The sequence below is a fragment of the Xenia sp. Carnegie-2017 genome, unplaced genomic scaffold (assembly GCF_021976095.1).
Source record: "Xenia sp. Carnegie-2017 unplaced genomic scaffold, XeniaSp_v1 HiC_scaffold_21, whole genome shotgun sequence".
Taxonomy (NCBI): Eukaryota; Metazoa; Cnidaria; class Anthozoa; order Malacalcyonacea; family Xeniidae; genus Xenia; species Xenia sp. Carnegie-2017.
The window spans coordinates 152,917-169,224 of record NW_025813484.1 but is presented as its reverse complement, the minus strand read 5'-3'; the positions used below and the strand labels follow the sequence as shown (position 1 = coordinate 169,224).

The 16,308-nt window shown below is 33.1% G+C and overlaps 4 protein-coding genes across 4 annotated transcripts; 3 read left to right on the top strand and 1 right to left on the bottom strand.

Annotated features, from left to right (window-relative positions):
- The first annotated feature begins 110 nt into the window (after window positions 1-110).
- Window positions 111-1,426, top strand: LOC124444141 (translocon-associated protein subunit gamma-like). Its single transcript, XM_046994728.1, has 5 exons — window positions 111-333; window positions 568-694; window positions 775-876; window positions 1,036-1,167; window positions 1,294-1,426. The coding sequence occupies exons 1-5, from the start codon at window positions 207-209 to the stop codon at window positions 1,367-1,369; spliced, it is 564 nt and encodes a 187-aa protein (XP_046850684.1). The 5' UTR covers window positions 111-206; the 3' UTR covers window positions 1,370-1,426.
- A 92-nt stretch (window positions 1,427-1,518) lies between these two features.
- On the top strand, window positions 1,519-12,896 carry LOC124444134 (chromodomain-helicase-DNA-binding protein 4-like). Its single transcript, XM_046994717.1, is given in 47 exon segments — window positions 1,519-1,846; window positions 2,612-2,724; window positions 2,801-3,005; window positions 3,099-3,298; window positions 3,398-3,458; window positions 3,531-3,734; window positions 3,808-3,842; window positions 3,920-4,105; window positions 4,181-4,357; window positions 4,541-4,607; window positions 4,814-4,866; window positions 4,934-5,011; window positions 5,310-5,524; window positions 5,653-5,754; window positions 5,838-5,876; window positions 5,978-6,038; window positions 6,176-6,367; window positions 6,466-6,602; window positions 6,749-6,812; window positions 6,887-7,024; window positions 7,139-7,232; window positions 7,235-7,259; window positions 7,336-7,387; window positions 7,514-7,635; window positions 7,823-7,961; window positions 8,060-8,191; window positions 8,255-8,372; window positions 8,460-8,584; window positions 8,704-8,742; window positions 8,857-9,061; window positions 9,181-9,302; window positions 9,373-9,429; window positions 9,496-9,609; window positions 9,795-9,837; window positions 9,902-9,979; window positions 10,049-10,122; window positions 10,216-10,307; window positions 10,375-10,416; window positions 10,485-10,629; window positions 10,716-10,775; window positions 10,849-10,897; window positions 11,009-11,630; window positions 11,739-11,812; window positions 11,892-11,935; window positions 12,007-12,107; window positions 12,254-12,348; window positions 12,428-12,896. Coding segments are annotated over 47 exon segments (5,616 nt in total). The 5' UTR covers window positions 1,519-1,788; the 3' UTR covers window positions 12,796-12,896.
- Window positions 12,897-13,027: 131 nt separating this feature from the next.
- On the top strand, window positions 13,028-13,979 carry LOC124444139. The gene has a single exon (XM_046994726.1). The coding sequence runs from the start codon at window positions 13,028-13,030 to the stop codon at window positions 13,928-13,930; it is 903 nt and encodes a 300-aa protein (XP_046850682.1). The 3' UTR covers window positions 13,931-13,979.
- On the bottom strand, window positions 13,941-16,140 carry LOC124444140 (homeobox protein otx5-B-like). The gene is made up of 4 exons (XM_046994727.1): window positions 15,952-16,140; window positions 14,722-14,972; window positions 14,431-14,644; window positions 13,941-14,344 (listed from the first exon to the last, which is right to left on the bottom strand). The coding sequence occupies exons 1-4, from the start codon at window positions 15,998-16,000 to the stop codon at window positions 14,064-14,066; spliced, it is 795 nt and encodes a 264-aa protein (XP_046850683.1). The 5' UTR covers window positions 16,001-16,140; the 3' UTR covers window positions 13,941-14,063.
- Window positions 16,141-16,308: the final 168 nt, after the last annotated feature.

The following is a 16,308-nucleotide window of genomic DNA, read 5'->3' as shown; positions in this document are numbered from 1 at the left end:
TATACCATAGAAACGTCATAGAACTCTTTTTCTTCTGCAAATAATGACGTAGTGGTACGCTTGTAGCCGACAAGTTGCTAGGCCTGGTAACTAGCACGTGGAAACGAGGCAACAACAACTACGTGTTGTTGTGATCTTTTAAAATTTTACCATAAAGTGATCCTTTACACGTCTTGTTTTAATTCGTATTTCTCCTTGGTTTAAGCATGTCGAAGAACAAGAAGCTCACAAAAGAGGAGGAATTGTTGTTACAAGATTTTGGCAGGAACATTTCGACAAAATCTTCTCTTTTATTTTATTGCAATGCCTTCGTTGTTTCGGCAGTTCCTCTGTGTAAGTTGATCTAAGTTGTATCTGCGGTTCATGTTCTTTTCACAAATAAATTGTTAGAAAGACCATTTTATTTTATATTTGAAGGCCATTGTGCTTTATAAATCTATTTATGAATTGTAAATTGTACTTTTGTTTAGTTCATTGTGAACAATAAACATAGTGTTTTAGACATACTCAGTGTACTGTACAGTTGTGGCTTGTTTGGTTATATTATTTATTTTTATTCTTTTTAAGGGCTTTTCTGGCGTGTACATGAAATGGATCCTCAAGAATCTGTTATTTTGTTTGTTGTGATGACCTTAATATGTACCTGGTTGATTTCTTTTGCTTATAAAAACATCAAATTTCAACTAAAGCATAAGTAAGCGAATCCTTGTATGATACTAAATGTTTATAATAATGATACTTATTTATTGTTAAATTTTTTTATTTATTTTATAGGATAGCTCTAAAGATAGAGCATGCTGTCTCACGTGAGGTCAATCAAGTGCTTGACTCAAAACCAGAGACAAAAAAGTTGACTAGACAAGAGAAAGATGAAAGGTAAATATTCTTAGACACCTGAGTATAATGCACAATTTATTATTTTACTAATGATAATTTCATTGCTCAGTAGCATAAACACACTGAGTCAAGATATTTTATATCAATAAACATGAAAAAATTAATTCATTCACTTTTTATGTCTTATATGAACTACAGAATTTTGTGGAAGAAGAACAATGTGGCAGACATGGAAGCAACAACATATTCTATCTTCTACAATAACACTTTGTTCTTGTTTTTCATGTTGATTATGTCTTTTTATTTGTTGAGATCCTTTAATCCTGGAGTGTATCCTTTTTTAATTTTTTTTTTATGTGTTAACATTGCCCTCCTAGGTTTCGATTTATAACCATATCCAACTTGTTATATATTGTGTAGCTTGCTAAAGTATGTATCCTTGACATCATGGAATAGTAACTATGTCATGTCTACAGCTGCCGCTTCTGGATTTGTTGCCCTTCTTTCAACATCAAATTCTGGAAGTTCGTGACATGGCTAATTCAATTTAAGATTTGAAAGTTTTAACAAATAAAATGCCTGAAGTTGTCATGTGTGTGAAGTTTTTACAATTTATTTAGTGTTGTCAAAATTGCTGGAAAAACACATTTTTTGTGGGTGTTGGATGTTTGCCGAAAAAGGAGGGGAGGTTGAAACACCCAGGGTATTTTTGCTACAGTTTTTATGAGGTGAAAAGGTACTTTTTTGGCACCTCTATGTCTTCAATGGAGGGGTGCAGCTATTGTCTTTAGTATGAGTACCTCTCCCCCCTGACAATGACCGTGGAAGTCTGGTGAAAAGTAAAATACATGCGCAGTGGACATCATAAAATTTGCCCGTCCCCGTAAGACAAAGTCCCCCAGAGAAATACGTTCTTTGATAAAAAAACCCCCAGTAATTTATGGTTAAACAATGAAAAGAAACAGTTCAAAGCGGAAAGAACCGTCAGCCTCGGAACCCACTACGTCTGGTGAGTCCCTGAGTTGAAAATTTGTCATATTTGTTTAATTTCGTTATTTGGATTGTTTTATTTCTTAGATTGACAACATGGCCATTTATTCATTGTGTCATTGTCTAATTTTAATCAACGTTTCTGTGTTGTAATATTTTAGTGTTTTATTTGTTATGTGTTCAAATGGCGCGGTAAATTATAAATTACAAGCGTGGGAAAGTATTCAAATCATTGAGTTTATGTTGGCTAAACTGTTGATGTATCGTAACTTATTCATGTCGTAAAATACGACATACAATTGTACGTAATATTTGGGCAATATCATCGTTTTTTCTAAACAAAAACAGCATTGGACTTGTGAACGAAAGCATTTACTATATTATCATTTGCTTTCCCCCCCCTGTTTGGGTTTCTCTAAAACCGATGAACGATGTTTTTGAACTGTACTACCGATCACTACACTGAACTATAAAACTGGAATTGTTGTCTTCTATATTATAGTATTTATTTTTTTTCTAATAGCATTTTCCTGGTAACAAGTGCAAAATTTAAAATATTGGCAAATTGTACATTTTTACTAAACCTTTTGGTTATTGGATACTAGCTTGCTTCATTTTAAGTTGTTAAACTTGTATGATTGTTCAATGTTTGTTCAATAATTCACTTCTGACTTGCCAGAAAGACATAAATACTGAGGATCACTACGTTTTTTAAAATGAATCTAAAATGTAAATTTAAATTATATTATTCAATCATATAGTATTTCGATTTTCTATCCACTAGGTGATGGATCAAAAAAGAAAAAGAAAGTACATGGAAAATCACCTGGGAGTTCATTGGTATCCACTGACGTTCCCTATGTTGAAGGTGACGTTAAAGAGGAGATATGTAAGAAGGTATTTGTCACAAATTGTAAGCATGCAGAATCTTCTCAAAAAGTAGATTGACAACAGTTATATTTGACATTCGTAGCCATCAGAAGCGCTGGCACAGCACCTTGGTATGAAACTGGAGTACAGCATACCTCCAAATGATACAAATGACATGAATTACCAGAAATTTTTTCGAATTGTTCACAAACAAATTTCTTCTGTAAACCCTGGATTTCCTAATTCAAAAATTGTTTCACTTGTGGCTGCAGCTTGGAAAGACTACAAAGTACATATGCTAAATAAAGGTATTAAATTTCGTTGGTATATAAACTAAAAATTTAGTGATGAATTTATTACTTAATATTGTTGCTGAATTTTTCATTGTCTCTCTCTAAAAGGTGTTGATAATAAAGTTTGTGAAGCATCTATATCCAACACTGGTACACAGGATGCTGAGGGAAGGACAAATGTTGATATACAGGATACTGAGGAGAGTAAAACAGAAATAAAAAAGTCAGGAAAGAAGAAGAGAGTTATTGCTCCAATTAAGATAAAACTTGCAAAGATACCAGCTAATCAGAAAGCCAACAAAGCATTGGTTAGTGACTATTGTTTTATGCTAACATACAATGTACAAGGTGCTATGTTGTAGTTTCATATCATCAAAACATAATTTATGATTTACTTACTTGTCTAGGAACAGTCTGATGGTTCCAACAGTGATAATGAAGATGTTCCTGTGAGGAAGAAGTTGAAAAGTAATTGTTGTGGAAAACACATATGCTGTGTATGAATGAGATTTTGATCAATATCCATTTCCCGCCGTGTAGATCGTACAGTTCAAGAATTAGGTGATGACACTGATAGGTCAAGTGATGCCGGTAGTACCAGTAGTCGCACAAAAAAACGTAAGGTTATTTCAAAAAAGAAAAATGTACTGGTAACAGAACAAGATTCTGGGGAAGATGAAAAACCAAAGAAAAAGAAATCAAAAGCAAGTGATCGAACAAAAACAAAAAAAGAAAAAAAGAAAGGTGAAATGAGAAATATATCATTAATCTCATGTTTATTTTCAAAATTCTCAATCTTTATCTCCTTTGTTTTTAGTGGTTAAAAGACGACGTTTAATGAAACAAGATGAGGTTCGAAGAAACTTTTATTCATTCATACCAAAATTATAAGCAGAGAGGGGAGAGTGACATTGTATAATGTTTGTTAGCAGGTTGATGATGATGATGATGTAAATGATGATGATGAAGATGATCAACATCAAGATTATTGTGAAGTTTGTGAAGAAAGTGGTGAACTTTTACTGTGTGATACATGTTCATTATCTTACCATTTACATTGTCTTGATCCACCATTGGATGAAGCACCACAAGGAATATGGAGTTGTCCTAAATGTGTAAGAACTATTGTATAATTTATGATGTTGACGACAATCTTCAATGTATTTTTTTTATATTTGATTGATTTACAGGAAGAAGAAGATGCCGAACAGATGGAATCTGATGTTCATTTTGATTTCTGTCGTGTTTGTAAAGACGGCGGGGATTTATTGTGTTGTGATTCATGTCCATCTTCGTATCATATTCATTGTTTGAAACCACCTTTGAAAGAAATACCTGAAGGAGACTGGAGATGTCCACGATGTAAGGTAATGATCACAGGTTACATATACAGGTAACACATGGATTATTAAGTACAGCTGATTGGATAAAACCTGATGTACAAAACACCTTTCTAGAAGTTTGAATTCACTAAACATAAGACATGAAATTGTGAGAGAAGAACCACCTGTGTTCAATATATATTAAAATTGTTATTTTTATACATTAAGGTTGCTCCGTTGGATGGAAAGGCAGCAAAGATTTTGTTTTGGAGATTTGTGCAATTACCAAGTAACAGTGAGTATTAATTAAACAAAGCATACTCGTTTTGTGTTCATTTATGTAAATATAAACCATTCAATAAGTAACATCACCAGTTATGTACATCTCATTTTGACTCTCCATTGCTCATAACTTGCTATGTTTTCTTGGCTTTCTTGCTATCTTTTTAAAGTATCCATATCCATAGTAGCATGTCTATAAATATTTTTATTACTGTGTAGCGTCCACAGCTGATGGCAATAACGTAACTATTGTCAGTGACATAAAGTCAAAGGTAAAAATGTTTATTTTTGTCATTATTTACTACATGACAAGTTAAATGTTTCATTGTTTTATAACAGGAACATGTTGTGCGACAGTTCTTTATTAAATGGCAGGAAAAATCCTATTGGAAATGTTCTTGGGTTGAAGAAATGCAGGTATTACAGAGTTTTATTTTCATTAATTAGATTATACATTGATAAATGTTAGATGATACATTTTACACAAACTTGGAGATCATTTTGTGCATACAATAAAACTTTCTTTTATTTTACTTGACCATGTATCATAATGATGATAAAAGTTAATTTAAATCTGTGTTGATCTCCAAGTGTTTACATTTATTCATTAACTACCCCATTTATCCACATAGATCTCCAAGTGTTTACATATATTCATTAAGTACCCATTTATCCACATAGATCTCATTGTGAACTATGACTATTATGATTGTAGTTGGAAGTTCATCATCCAGGTTTATTGAGTGCCTACGTCCGTAAGAATGACATGTCAACCAATCAGCAACTTGATCTCGATGACGTCAATTGCGATGAGATTATTCATTTGCATGAAGCTCGTAAGAAAGTGAACGAAAATGATTTGGAAGCAAGATTTTATCGTTATGGTGTGAGGCCTGAATATCTCCAAATTCAGCGTATTTTAAACTCCAGGTCTTAAACCTTTTATTTTTATTGGTTTCCCAATCGCTGTTTAAAATATTGTATTTTAGTCAAATACTGGATAAATGTTACTATCTTTTATGTTATCTTTACAAATAAACGTTTGGCGTTTTTTGTAGAACGGGAAAAGGCAAAACTTTATATCTTGTGAAATGGCAAGAACTTGCTTATAATTTAAGCACATGGGAAGATCCTGATGATGAATATAATTCTCTGATAAAGTAAGAAAACGTTTAACACATAAAAAGTATGTTGTGTAGATGTAAACCATCGTTCATGTGTGTTACTTATTTATTTTTTCAAGTAATTTTAAAGACCATATCACTAAGTACGAAAAGTTCAGGTACATTATAAATTATTATCGCCATTTCTTATGCTACCTTTCTGTTTCCAATCACATTATCCTGTTTATGTTTGATATTATTCATAATTGCGTATATTTAGGGAGGCTTACGAGAAAAGTAAAAAAGGAAAGAAAGTTAGGAAAACAAAGCCAAGTTCTGATGTAAGGATAAATAATGTGTTACAGTTAGTGTACTTTGATAGATAAAGTCCAGTAATTATAAGAAACTTAATTTCACCTTTACATATTTATTGATATTTTTATTAGTTTACTTATATTTTAAACATGTGATCATATAGTGTCGACAAAAGTTCCATAAACAACCAGAATATCTTGACGCCACTGGAGGAACATTACATAAATATCAAATGGAGGGTTTGAATTGGTTACGTTTCTCGTGGGCTCAAGGAACCAACACGATACTTGCAGATGAAATGGGACTGGGGAAGACAATACAGACTATAACATTTATTTATTCTTTGTTCAAAGAGGTACAGCAATACAGTAGATAAATTAATATCTTACAGCATAAAATATGTAGAAGTTATAATTTTTTATTAATGATTTACGCATTCTTGTTTTTGCGTAGGGTCATTGTAATGGTCCTTTTTTAATCGCCGCTCCACTTTCGACGTTAATAAACTGGGAACGAGAATTTGAATTCTGGGCTCCTGACATGTATTGTGTGACGTATATTGGTGATAAAGATTGTAGGGCTTCCATAAGGTACATATGTGGTGGTGAATGGTAAATTCTTGTATAAATAATTTGTATTCATGTTAAAATAGTTAGAAATATACTTTAAGGTTTATATGTACGACAAGTTTTCCAAATATACTCTACTAACGTACGTAAGTGTTCTTTTTTCTTAGAGAACACGAGTTCTCTTTTGAAGAAAATGCCATTCGCCTTGGTACAAAAGTCTATCGTATGAAGGTTGTATTACGCAAATCATAATTTCATTCTTCAAAAACAGTTTTCAATAAGCAATGCACTTTTGTTTTTTCTAGAAAGATGCACCTGTAAAATTCAATGTTTTATTGACATCGTATGAACTAGTGGCTATTGACAGTACAATTCTTCAGTCTATTGACTGGGCAATACTTGTCGTCGATGAAGCTCATAGACTGAAGAACAACCAGTCACGTGTTAGTGTTCGTCACACTATTTGATGCAATTATTAAATACATTTTGTTCATCTTAATGTTGAAATGTTTTTTTATGCTATACATCTAACTCATGTTTGTTCTCATTTGTCGTAGTTTTTTCGTGTGTTAAACGATTACAATATTGATTACACTTTGCTGTTAACTGGCACACCTCTACAAAACAATCTTGAAGAATTGTTTCATCTTCTAAATTTTTGGATCCCAATTTATTCAAGTAAGACAAAAACAGCATTTTTCAGTTCTTTGAATTGGTGCCATATTTCCCCCCCCTTTTTTTCTTTCTTTTTCAGCGATAAAAACAAATTTCTTGGAGATTTTGAAGATGTCGCTAAAGAGGACCAGGTATTGAACTCATTGTTTGAAAACCTTATCTAAATTATCCCATCACATTCATTGTTATCCACATGAACTCATTGTTTGAAAACCTTACCTAAATTATCCCATTACATTCATTATTATCCACATTAGATCAAAAAACTTCATGAGATTCTTGGCCCTCACATGTTACGACGTTTAAAGGCAGATGTTCTTCACGACATGCCTTCCAAAAGTGAATTGATTGTTCGCGTGGAACTTAGTCCTTTGCAAAAGTAAGGAATTTTTATTAATGAAGTTAGCCGTTAGCGTTGGACGATATACAATTAACTGCATGTGCTCCAGCTAGCTTCCAATTGTAATCTTCCTAACATTATATATATAATTTTGACAGATTTTTCATGTGCATAGATAGATGTGTAGAACCTGCTGCTTGAGTTTAAGAATTTTTGTATCATTTAGGAAATACTACAAATATATTTTAACGAGAAATTATGAGGCATTAAATGCTCGTGGTTCTCAGACTGTCTCCCTGTTAAACGTTATGATGGAACTAAAGAAATGTTGTAATCATCCATATCTTTTCTCGACAGCTGCATTGGTGAGTAGGGTCTACATATCTCTATTCTTAATTAGGAATCTTCTGTATTTAATTGTGTATTTTATGTGTTTTATTCATTGTTGTCATTTATTTTACAGGAAGCCGCGAAAAACGAGAATGGTCATTTTGAAGTGAACGAGTTGACCCAAGCGTCTGGAAAGTTTGTTTTATTGGCAAAAATGTTGAAAAAACTAAAGGAACAAGGACATCGAGTTTTAATATTTTCTCAGGTATAGTACTTGCACAAGATGTCGATGGAGAATATTGTAAAGACTGGGGTGAGTTACGTTTAGATGACGCGGGTGCTGGATTTACTGGAAGATTTTCTTGAAGGTCATAGTTATCAGTATGAACGTATAGATGGAAATATTACTGGTCAAATGAGACAAGATAGTATTGACAGGTTTAATGGTACGTAAAACTTATTATTTTTTATATAAATTAATCAGGTTTATAGTTATAAAAACAACATACACGTATTAATGTCGTTATATAAAGCTCCCGAGGCGGAGGCGTTCTGCTTTCTACTTTCCACTCGAGCTGGAGGACTGGGAATAAATTTGGCTTCTTCTGATACCGTGTTCATCTTTGATTCAGACTGGAATCCACATAATGATATACAGGTCAGTGGTTCTTCTATATGAACTACTTTATGTTATTCTATCATATATCTGTGGCTGTTTGCTCGATCTATTTAAATGTAGACATATGTTCATTTTATAATCTCCAATCATATTTTTAGGCTTTTTCACGTGCACATCGAATTGGTCAACGAACCAAGGTATATGTTGGCATGGCAATAGCTTTGTGCATTTTATTGATTTTGTGTCTCATTGGTTCATTCTTTCGAATAATAATTTTGAGAATAAACTGTTTTTATTAATGTGTTTCCAAGGTGATGATCTATCGTTTCGTGACACGAGCAACTGTTGAGGAACGTGTTACTGAGGTTGCTAAGAAGAAAATGATGCTTACTCATTTGGTTGTGAGACCAGGACTTGGATCTAATAAAGGAGCAAGTATGTCCAAGAGAGAACTCGATGATATATTGAAGTTTGGAACTGAAGAGTTGTTTAAAGATGATAACGCTAAAGATGGAGGTAGGTGATTTTTGCTTTATATATATTCAAAAAAATCAATAAAATGCAGACAGTAGTAATCGACAGTGAAATATAAACAATAAAAGCAAATATTAAATACATGTTTATACCACATTGAGAACCTGGAGATGCTGGCTCTATTCATTATGATGACGCGACAATTGACAATCTACTGGACAGAAATCGAGAGGGAGTGGAAGAGAAATCTTTGTTGGCCAATGAATATCTTGCTTCATTTAAGGTGTTGTTTTCTTGTTAATATTTTCTTGCTAATATTGCTTTTTTGCTAATATTACGTCTTACCTGCGTAGGTTGCTAGTTATATCGTCAAACAAGATGATGAACAAGATAAAGTGGAAGTTATAAAGGTAAGAAAAACATGACAAATGACTAGTTATGCCTTGATTATGAAAAATGATTTATCGTCTGATTAGGAAGCAGAAAAACCTGATCCCGAGTATTGGGAGAAGTTATTACGTCATCATTATGAACAACAGCAAGAAGACATCCAATCAAAACTTGGAAAGGGAAAAAGAATACGTAAACAGGTATGTGATTGGTGCTTTGTAGCATGAACCATTGATCAGTGTATTATTGATGTAATGTTTTGTTGACACTGATGTATAACTTCATTTTCATCTTATTTCAATGTTGAAATAAAAACATTTTAATATAAAGTAACATTTCTATATTTTACCTTTATTAAAAAGGAAATATTTCTTCTATTTTTAAGGTGAACTACCTCGACTCTCACGTGGATGATGGCAGAGACAAAGGTATGATTATCATCGTTATCTTTATTGATGATTTTATTTATTTTGTATTTTGTCTTTGTTGAAGCATGGATTGCTGGAAATTTCTCTGATGGAGAAGAAGGTGTTGATGATGAAGATGAATATAAGAAATCGGAAGGACAAGGTGATCAATGCATCATAGATCATTATAAAAATATTTCATCCATACAAAACGTCCATTGTGAATATTTAGGTCGTAACAAAAGACCGAAACCTGATTCAGATTACGTTCCACCATTATTGGCTAAAGTGAATGGAAATCTTGAAGTAAAATTATCATTTGATTTTTAATTTCTTCTTTCCTTGTTCTTTTTTTGTTAATGTTGTAATTCTACGTGTTTAAATTTGCTATTTACGTAGGTACATGGATTTAACATTCGACAACGTCGGGCTTTTTTAAATGCAATAATGAGATATGGTCTGCCTCCAAAGCAATCGTTTCGAACTCAATGGTAAATAAATATGATTTTTTATTAAATGATTGTTTGTTTGAATTTGTTTGTATAAATTTCATCTTAGGTTTGTTCGTGACCTGAGGGGAAAGACTGACAAAGAAGTGCAGTATGTTTCAAACAAGCAAAACCTTTTTTTTTTAATTAACTTTTTCCAAAGTTGTTTTGTATTTTCAGGACCTATGTGTCAATGTTTATGCGTCATTTGTGTGAGCCCACACCAGATACTGTACCGACTTATGCGGATGGCGTTCCTAAAGAGGGAGTACAACGTCATGTCGTATTGAACAGAATTGGTATCATGAGTTTAATTAGGAAGAAGGTTAGATTTTGATAAGATGGAAATGAGTAAGCTTTCGAAGACTATTAAAATTGATGTAAAAATTATAAAACATGATTTTCTTTTAGGTTGACGAATTTTCACCATATAATATTTTACCAAAGCCGACCATCACCAGTCCAGTAAAGGTAAAATTTATGTCTTATTACTTGGTGTCTGTTTTATAAAATGTAACCATTTCTTTTAACACGATGTTTATAGGAGAGCAAACAAAATAAAACGATCGAGATAAAAGATCCTGCAGTTAATGGTATGTTTCTCACATGATTGCAGTTGTTTGCCGATGTTTTTGTTGATTTTCTCCATATCTCTACCTATTATCCGTCATACTTCGTGTAGTTTGAGTTTATCTTATCTGCAGTTGTTGAAAAGTCATCTAATAAAGAGAAGGAGAAAAAATCAGAAGAAAAGAAAACTGATGAGAATAGAGTGCTGTCCGAGGAAACAGCAAAGGAGACTGGAGAGAAAACTGGAAATGAGGATAATGTGAAGGATGTAAAGGAGGTGAAGGAGGCAACAGATGGAGAGAATGTTGATAGTTTAAAACAACCATCTTCTACTGAATCCAGCAAAGATACTATGAATAACGTTAAAATTGATAAAGATAACAGTCAAGATACTTCTAAGCAAGATAATAAAATTCCTCCTCCTATCAAAGATACGAAGATTGATAAAGACGTTGAAAATAAAAACAGCGAAAGCGATAAAAAAGAAGCTGGAGAAGGTGATGCAAAAAATGTTGAAAATCCTGTGCCGAAAAAAGGCCCTACTAAACATCCTCCATTGGAAGAAAAGAAAGATCCAAGATTTGCTTTATTAAGTCCTGAGGATTTTGCACGTCTTCGCTCTAAAGAATTTGTTTTTAATATTGCTGATGGTGGCTTTACTGAACTTCATACTATCTGGGAGGTGGAAGAACGACAGAAGAGAGATGATATTTGGTGGAGAAAACATGATTATTGGCTACTTGCGGGACTAGTTGTGTATCCTTTCATTTAAACATTCTTTGAAACATAACTTATGGTTCAATATTTTTGAGAATGAATTAATTCATAGTGTTTCTGCGAATTGCCTTTAACTTGAGGTGTTAGTCATGGTTATGGTCGATGGCAAGATATTGCAAATGATCCAAAATTTACCGTAGTCAACGAACCTTTTAGAAGAGGTTTGTAATCTAGTTTGTATCTCTTATAATGAACTTTTACTTCCTTTTGTACATTTTACTTAATTGATATTTTTTACAGTTTCTCTAGAGTACAAAAACAAGTTTATATCTAGACGATTCAAGGTAGAAAACTTATTTAGGATTCTTATTCTGACATTTTACAAACGGCGATATACCTATCATATATTCTCTAGTTACTGGAACAGGCATTGATTGTCGAAGAACAGATAGAAAGAGCGAAAATTTTGAATTTACATCAAGATCCAAAACTTCCAGTTATGGCGTTAAACTCGAAGTAAATTGCATTTTTGTTTTTTTACTTGTTCCATAATTTATATGTTTTATATTATTGGTCAGTACTTATCTCACGAGAAACGGACAATGAGAATTTTTCTATTAGTTGCTTTTTCGTATAATTACTTCTTGTGTCTGGTGTGTTAGATTTGCTGAAGTACAGTGTTTAGCTGAAAGTCATCAGCATTTATCTAAAGAATCATTAAATGGAAATAAACCTGCTAATGCTGTCTTACATAAAGGTATAAAAAACAAAACTTACATTTATCAATAACTTGTTAAATTTAATTTCTTTTCTTCTTATGAATATTGACTATGTAGTTCTCAACCAGCTGGAAGATTTGCTGTCAGAGATGAAAAATGAAGTGGGACGTTTACCAGCAACTTTAATCAACCTTCCTCCAGTTTCATCTCGACTTCAAATGACTGAGAGAAGTATCTTGAACAAGTTGACACAGAAGAAACCGGAGTCTGTTTCTGAGGATCCAAAACAAGCTGTTGCAGGTCAACAACATGTACCTATTCCTCAAACCAGCGTGTCTTCTAAGTCTGCCATTAATGCAACGAATGGCGAAAAGTCAGTTAGTCATGTGCAGATTTCAACAGAGAAAGAAAAAACATCGGCAAACAGCAATGAATCTGGGAGTAACGAGACGAAGAAGTCTGGAGATATCATACTTATTGAATAAAGATGATTGTATTTACTGTAGCTATTTTTCAACTTCTTAATGTATATTATTTGAAAGATTTCTCTGTGAAAAACAAGAAATCTTTAATTCTCTTCTGTGTAGATTTGAGATATTTCTTATTTTTCTGGTGTAATTATGTCTCTTTACCGGATGGAAAACAGTCATTAAATCGACCATTTCAGAGCATTCTAATCTGAAACTGTGTTGGAAAAAGTACCAAAATTATTGCTGGATGCTTTCATCAAGAGTTGTTCATAGAATTATTATTGCAACAGCTGGTGGTTTAGCTTTGGTTCATACTGTACCCAACATTTATCCTAGTTTAGTTGTCAATTATTATGGATTCAACAACGTTGAAATGCCACAGAAAATTGAAGATAGTTATCAAGTCGTTGCCAAGAACATGGATTTATACAAACGACACAAGGTAAAACTGTTTATAAACAATGGATCAAGTAGTGTATCGGCAGGTACGACTTTATTGCCTGGTGCTGCTGTTATTGGTGTATCGCGTCTTTTTCTTTACTCTAACGTCACTGAACTGTCAGAATCAGGGCTAACGTTTGAGGGGAAGAAAATTAATATGACCTCCAAAGCTGGACAGAAATTAAGCCAGTCTTTGCTATTTGACGACGACGAGTTGAAGTTCATCTTAGCACACGAAATAAGTCATTTAAAACATCTAGATTTTTTAACCAACTGTTTTCTTCCACCATGCTGGTTATATTTCACCTATAGAGCAATCCTTGTTATCTCAAATTACTCACCTGCAAATCTCGTAGCAAAATTACTTCTTCAGTTTTCTTTGTCGATTTTAAGTTACTGGTTTTTCAACCACAAAATGTCTGACTTTCATCACAAACAAGAATTTTCAGCAGATAAGAATGCAGCTTTAGTTGATGTGAGTTATGTAAAAGGTGGGATGAGCTTGATGTTAAAAAGAATGCAACTAAATCAAGCATTGAGAGCTCTCCATGGTGATGTTGAGAAGGAATTTTTTTCCTACGAAGGAAATGATCTCAGAGATTGGGAACATCCAAAACTCACTGAACGACTACGAAAATTGGAAGAAATATATGTACAAAAGTATGTTGGTGTTCAAACAAACATTTTACATGAAAATTTAAAATCATAGAATCTATACCTTTCGAACCAAATAAATCAAACTTTATTTCCACCAAATATTTACAATGCAAAAAAATATTTTGTCTTATTTGACAATAGCAATTGCGTTTTGTATTTGAACATGTAAAAAATAGTTTCTTTTTCTAATAGTTGGCAGAGGTTGTGGGAATTTGTGCTTGAAAATGTCCAGCTGGCATTGAAGTTGCATTACCTCCTCCTAAAATAATGTATTGTCCTGATGTAACTGCTGTGCTTAATGAATACAATGAAGGTGCAACTCGTTGATTTTCAGGTAACATTTCTTGTAACCTGTGGGCTGTTGGCATTTTGCTGTAAATACTTGTGAAGTGGTCCTGTCTTGTAGCGTGTTGTTGTGACTTGTTCTCTATTGCTGTCACAGCATTTAAAACTGAAGTCATTGTTTCTGTAGAGAAGAAAACGTTCTCGGTTAAAGAAAGTCTTGTGACACAGAAATATACCTTAAGAAATTATCTTTACAACATAACCTACCTGTGTTCTCCTCTTTTACTGAGGTCTGTTGTATTGAAGATGGTCTGACCATAACATCACCATTTCTTACTTGAGCTGCTCTTGCAATTCCTTCTTGGTTGCTATGTACCAACATAATTGTTGCATTATTTTGTGAACCAGGACTTCCGCGATATCCATTTACCATTTGTCGTTGTATCTTTCTGTACTTGGCCCGTCTATTCTGGAACCATACCTATTTAGACAGGACAGAGCATGATCATGTAAAAATCTTTATCGACGTTTTGCTTTGTAAAAACTTGTTTTTCTTACCTGAATTCTATCATCAGGAATCTTCAAGCGACCTGCTAGTTCTTTTCTTGTTTGAAAATCAGGGTAATGTGTGTTAGAGAAAGCTGTTTCAAGATCTGACAGTTGTGCCTGAGTAAACGATGTTCGTCCTCGTCTTGATTTGGCTAACATCTTTGATTTGGTTGGCGTCATTTGATAGTCTGACGATTGTGTGTACTGCAAACTGGTCTCATTATTTCCCATCAAGTTCTGACTATTTGCTATGAGATTATCTAAATTGTAAGATAAGTTTGCTAAAATGACACGAGTGTTCATCATAACGTAGACTTCAAAATTCAGCTAATGAGTTTACAGGAAAAGGTCCTTTTATCGAAACTAGAATTTTTTCACATCAGCAATAATACCACTGGTTCGTAATAACCTTTAGACTTTTCAACTGTTATTTGGATCACTTTCAATTTGAAATATTTCTATATAAGTTGGCTGCCGTACGTCTGTAATTGCTTCGCAAGGAAGGGTGTGTTGTCAAATCACCAACAAAATTTGGATGATTTCCTATTTTTTGAATTCACGTAAGAAAAACGTGTAACCTGTTTACTGCGCGCATGTTGAAGCAGATTGCTTGCCATGTTGCGTTGCGATTTTAAAATTGTTTATTTTTTTTTATCTAGTAAAAAGTTTATTTATCGTGAACGATACACTTGACCTTCAATTCATTTTTATGAAAAATTGTTGATAATGCAACTTTTTAATGTATCCGAAAACTTCCTTTTGTTATATCGACACTCCCTTAGCTAAACGCGTTTAATTTATTGCTTATAAGTTTTTCACAATTCCTTCTTTATATTATTTTAATTCTTGCAAAAATGTGAAAATTTAGGCGCATTTGATGTTTAGTAAAAATTGCGCTATTTCATGGCTGAGCGAATCAAGTTTTGTTGTTTGACAACAGCCGTTTACATAAAATGCGGATGAATAGAACGCGCGCATTCATAAATAGTTAGGATCAATTACTATAGTAAAATGAAGCTAATGTTTTGAATATTGCTGTTAAACAAATGCAAACATCAATTAATTAAGAGTTAATTAGAGCGGCGATAACCCCTCGTAACAATCCACTTAAAAAATAACGAAATTAGCGAATTGATTTGAAATTGCTTCATGGATGCTAACGCGTAATGATGAATTAAAATAAATGGAAAGAAACGCTCTTATTTGTTATATTTTCTAAAATATTTAAAATATATTTACCTATAACCCTTCTCTCATCGTTAAGAGGATCCGCTTTATGTATTGACATTTCTTCACCCTTAATACTAAGACTTCTTTACTCATAAAATTCAATTATTTGTTTAATACGCACTCCAAATACAAACCATTTCAGCTCAATCCAAATTGAGTAGATTTATCTCGTTGACCTCATTTTCCACCAAATTCACCTTTTAACCAATAATATTGCGCGAAGCGCATTCACATCCTTTTTATGGCTCAAACGAACCAATCACATGTACTACAGGTCGAAGTAATGTGATATGCGAATCATTTTTCATGCTGTGAAAAGGATCAAATGATTTCAAAGGAGAAACACAGTATCGACACACAACTGTG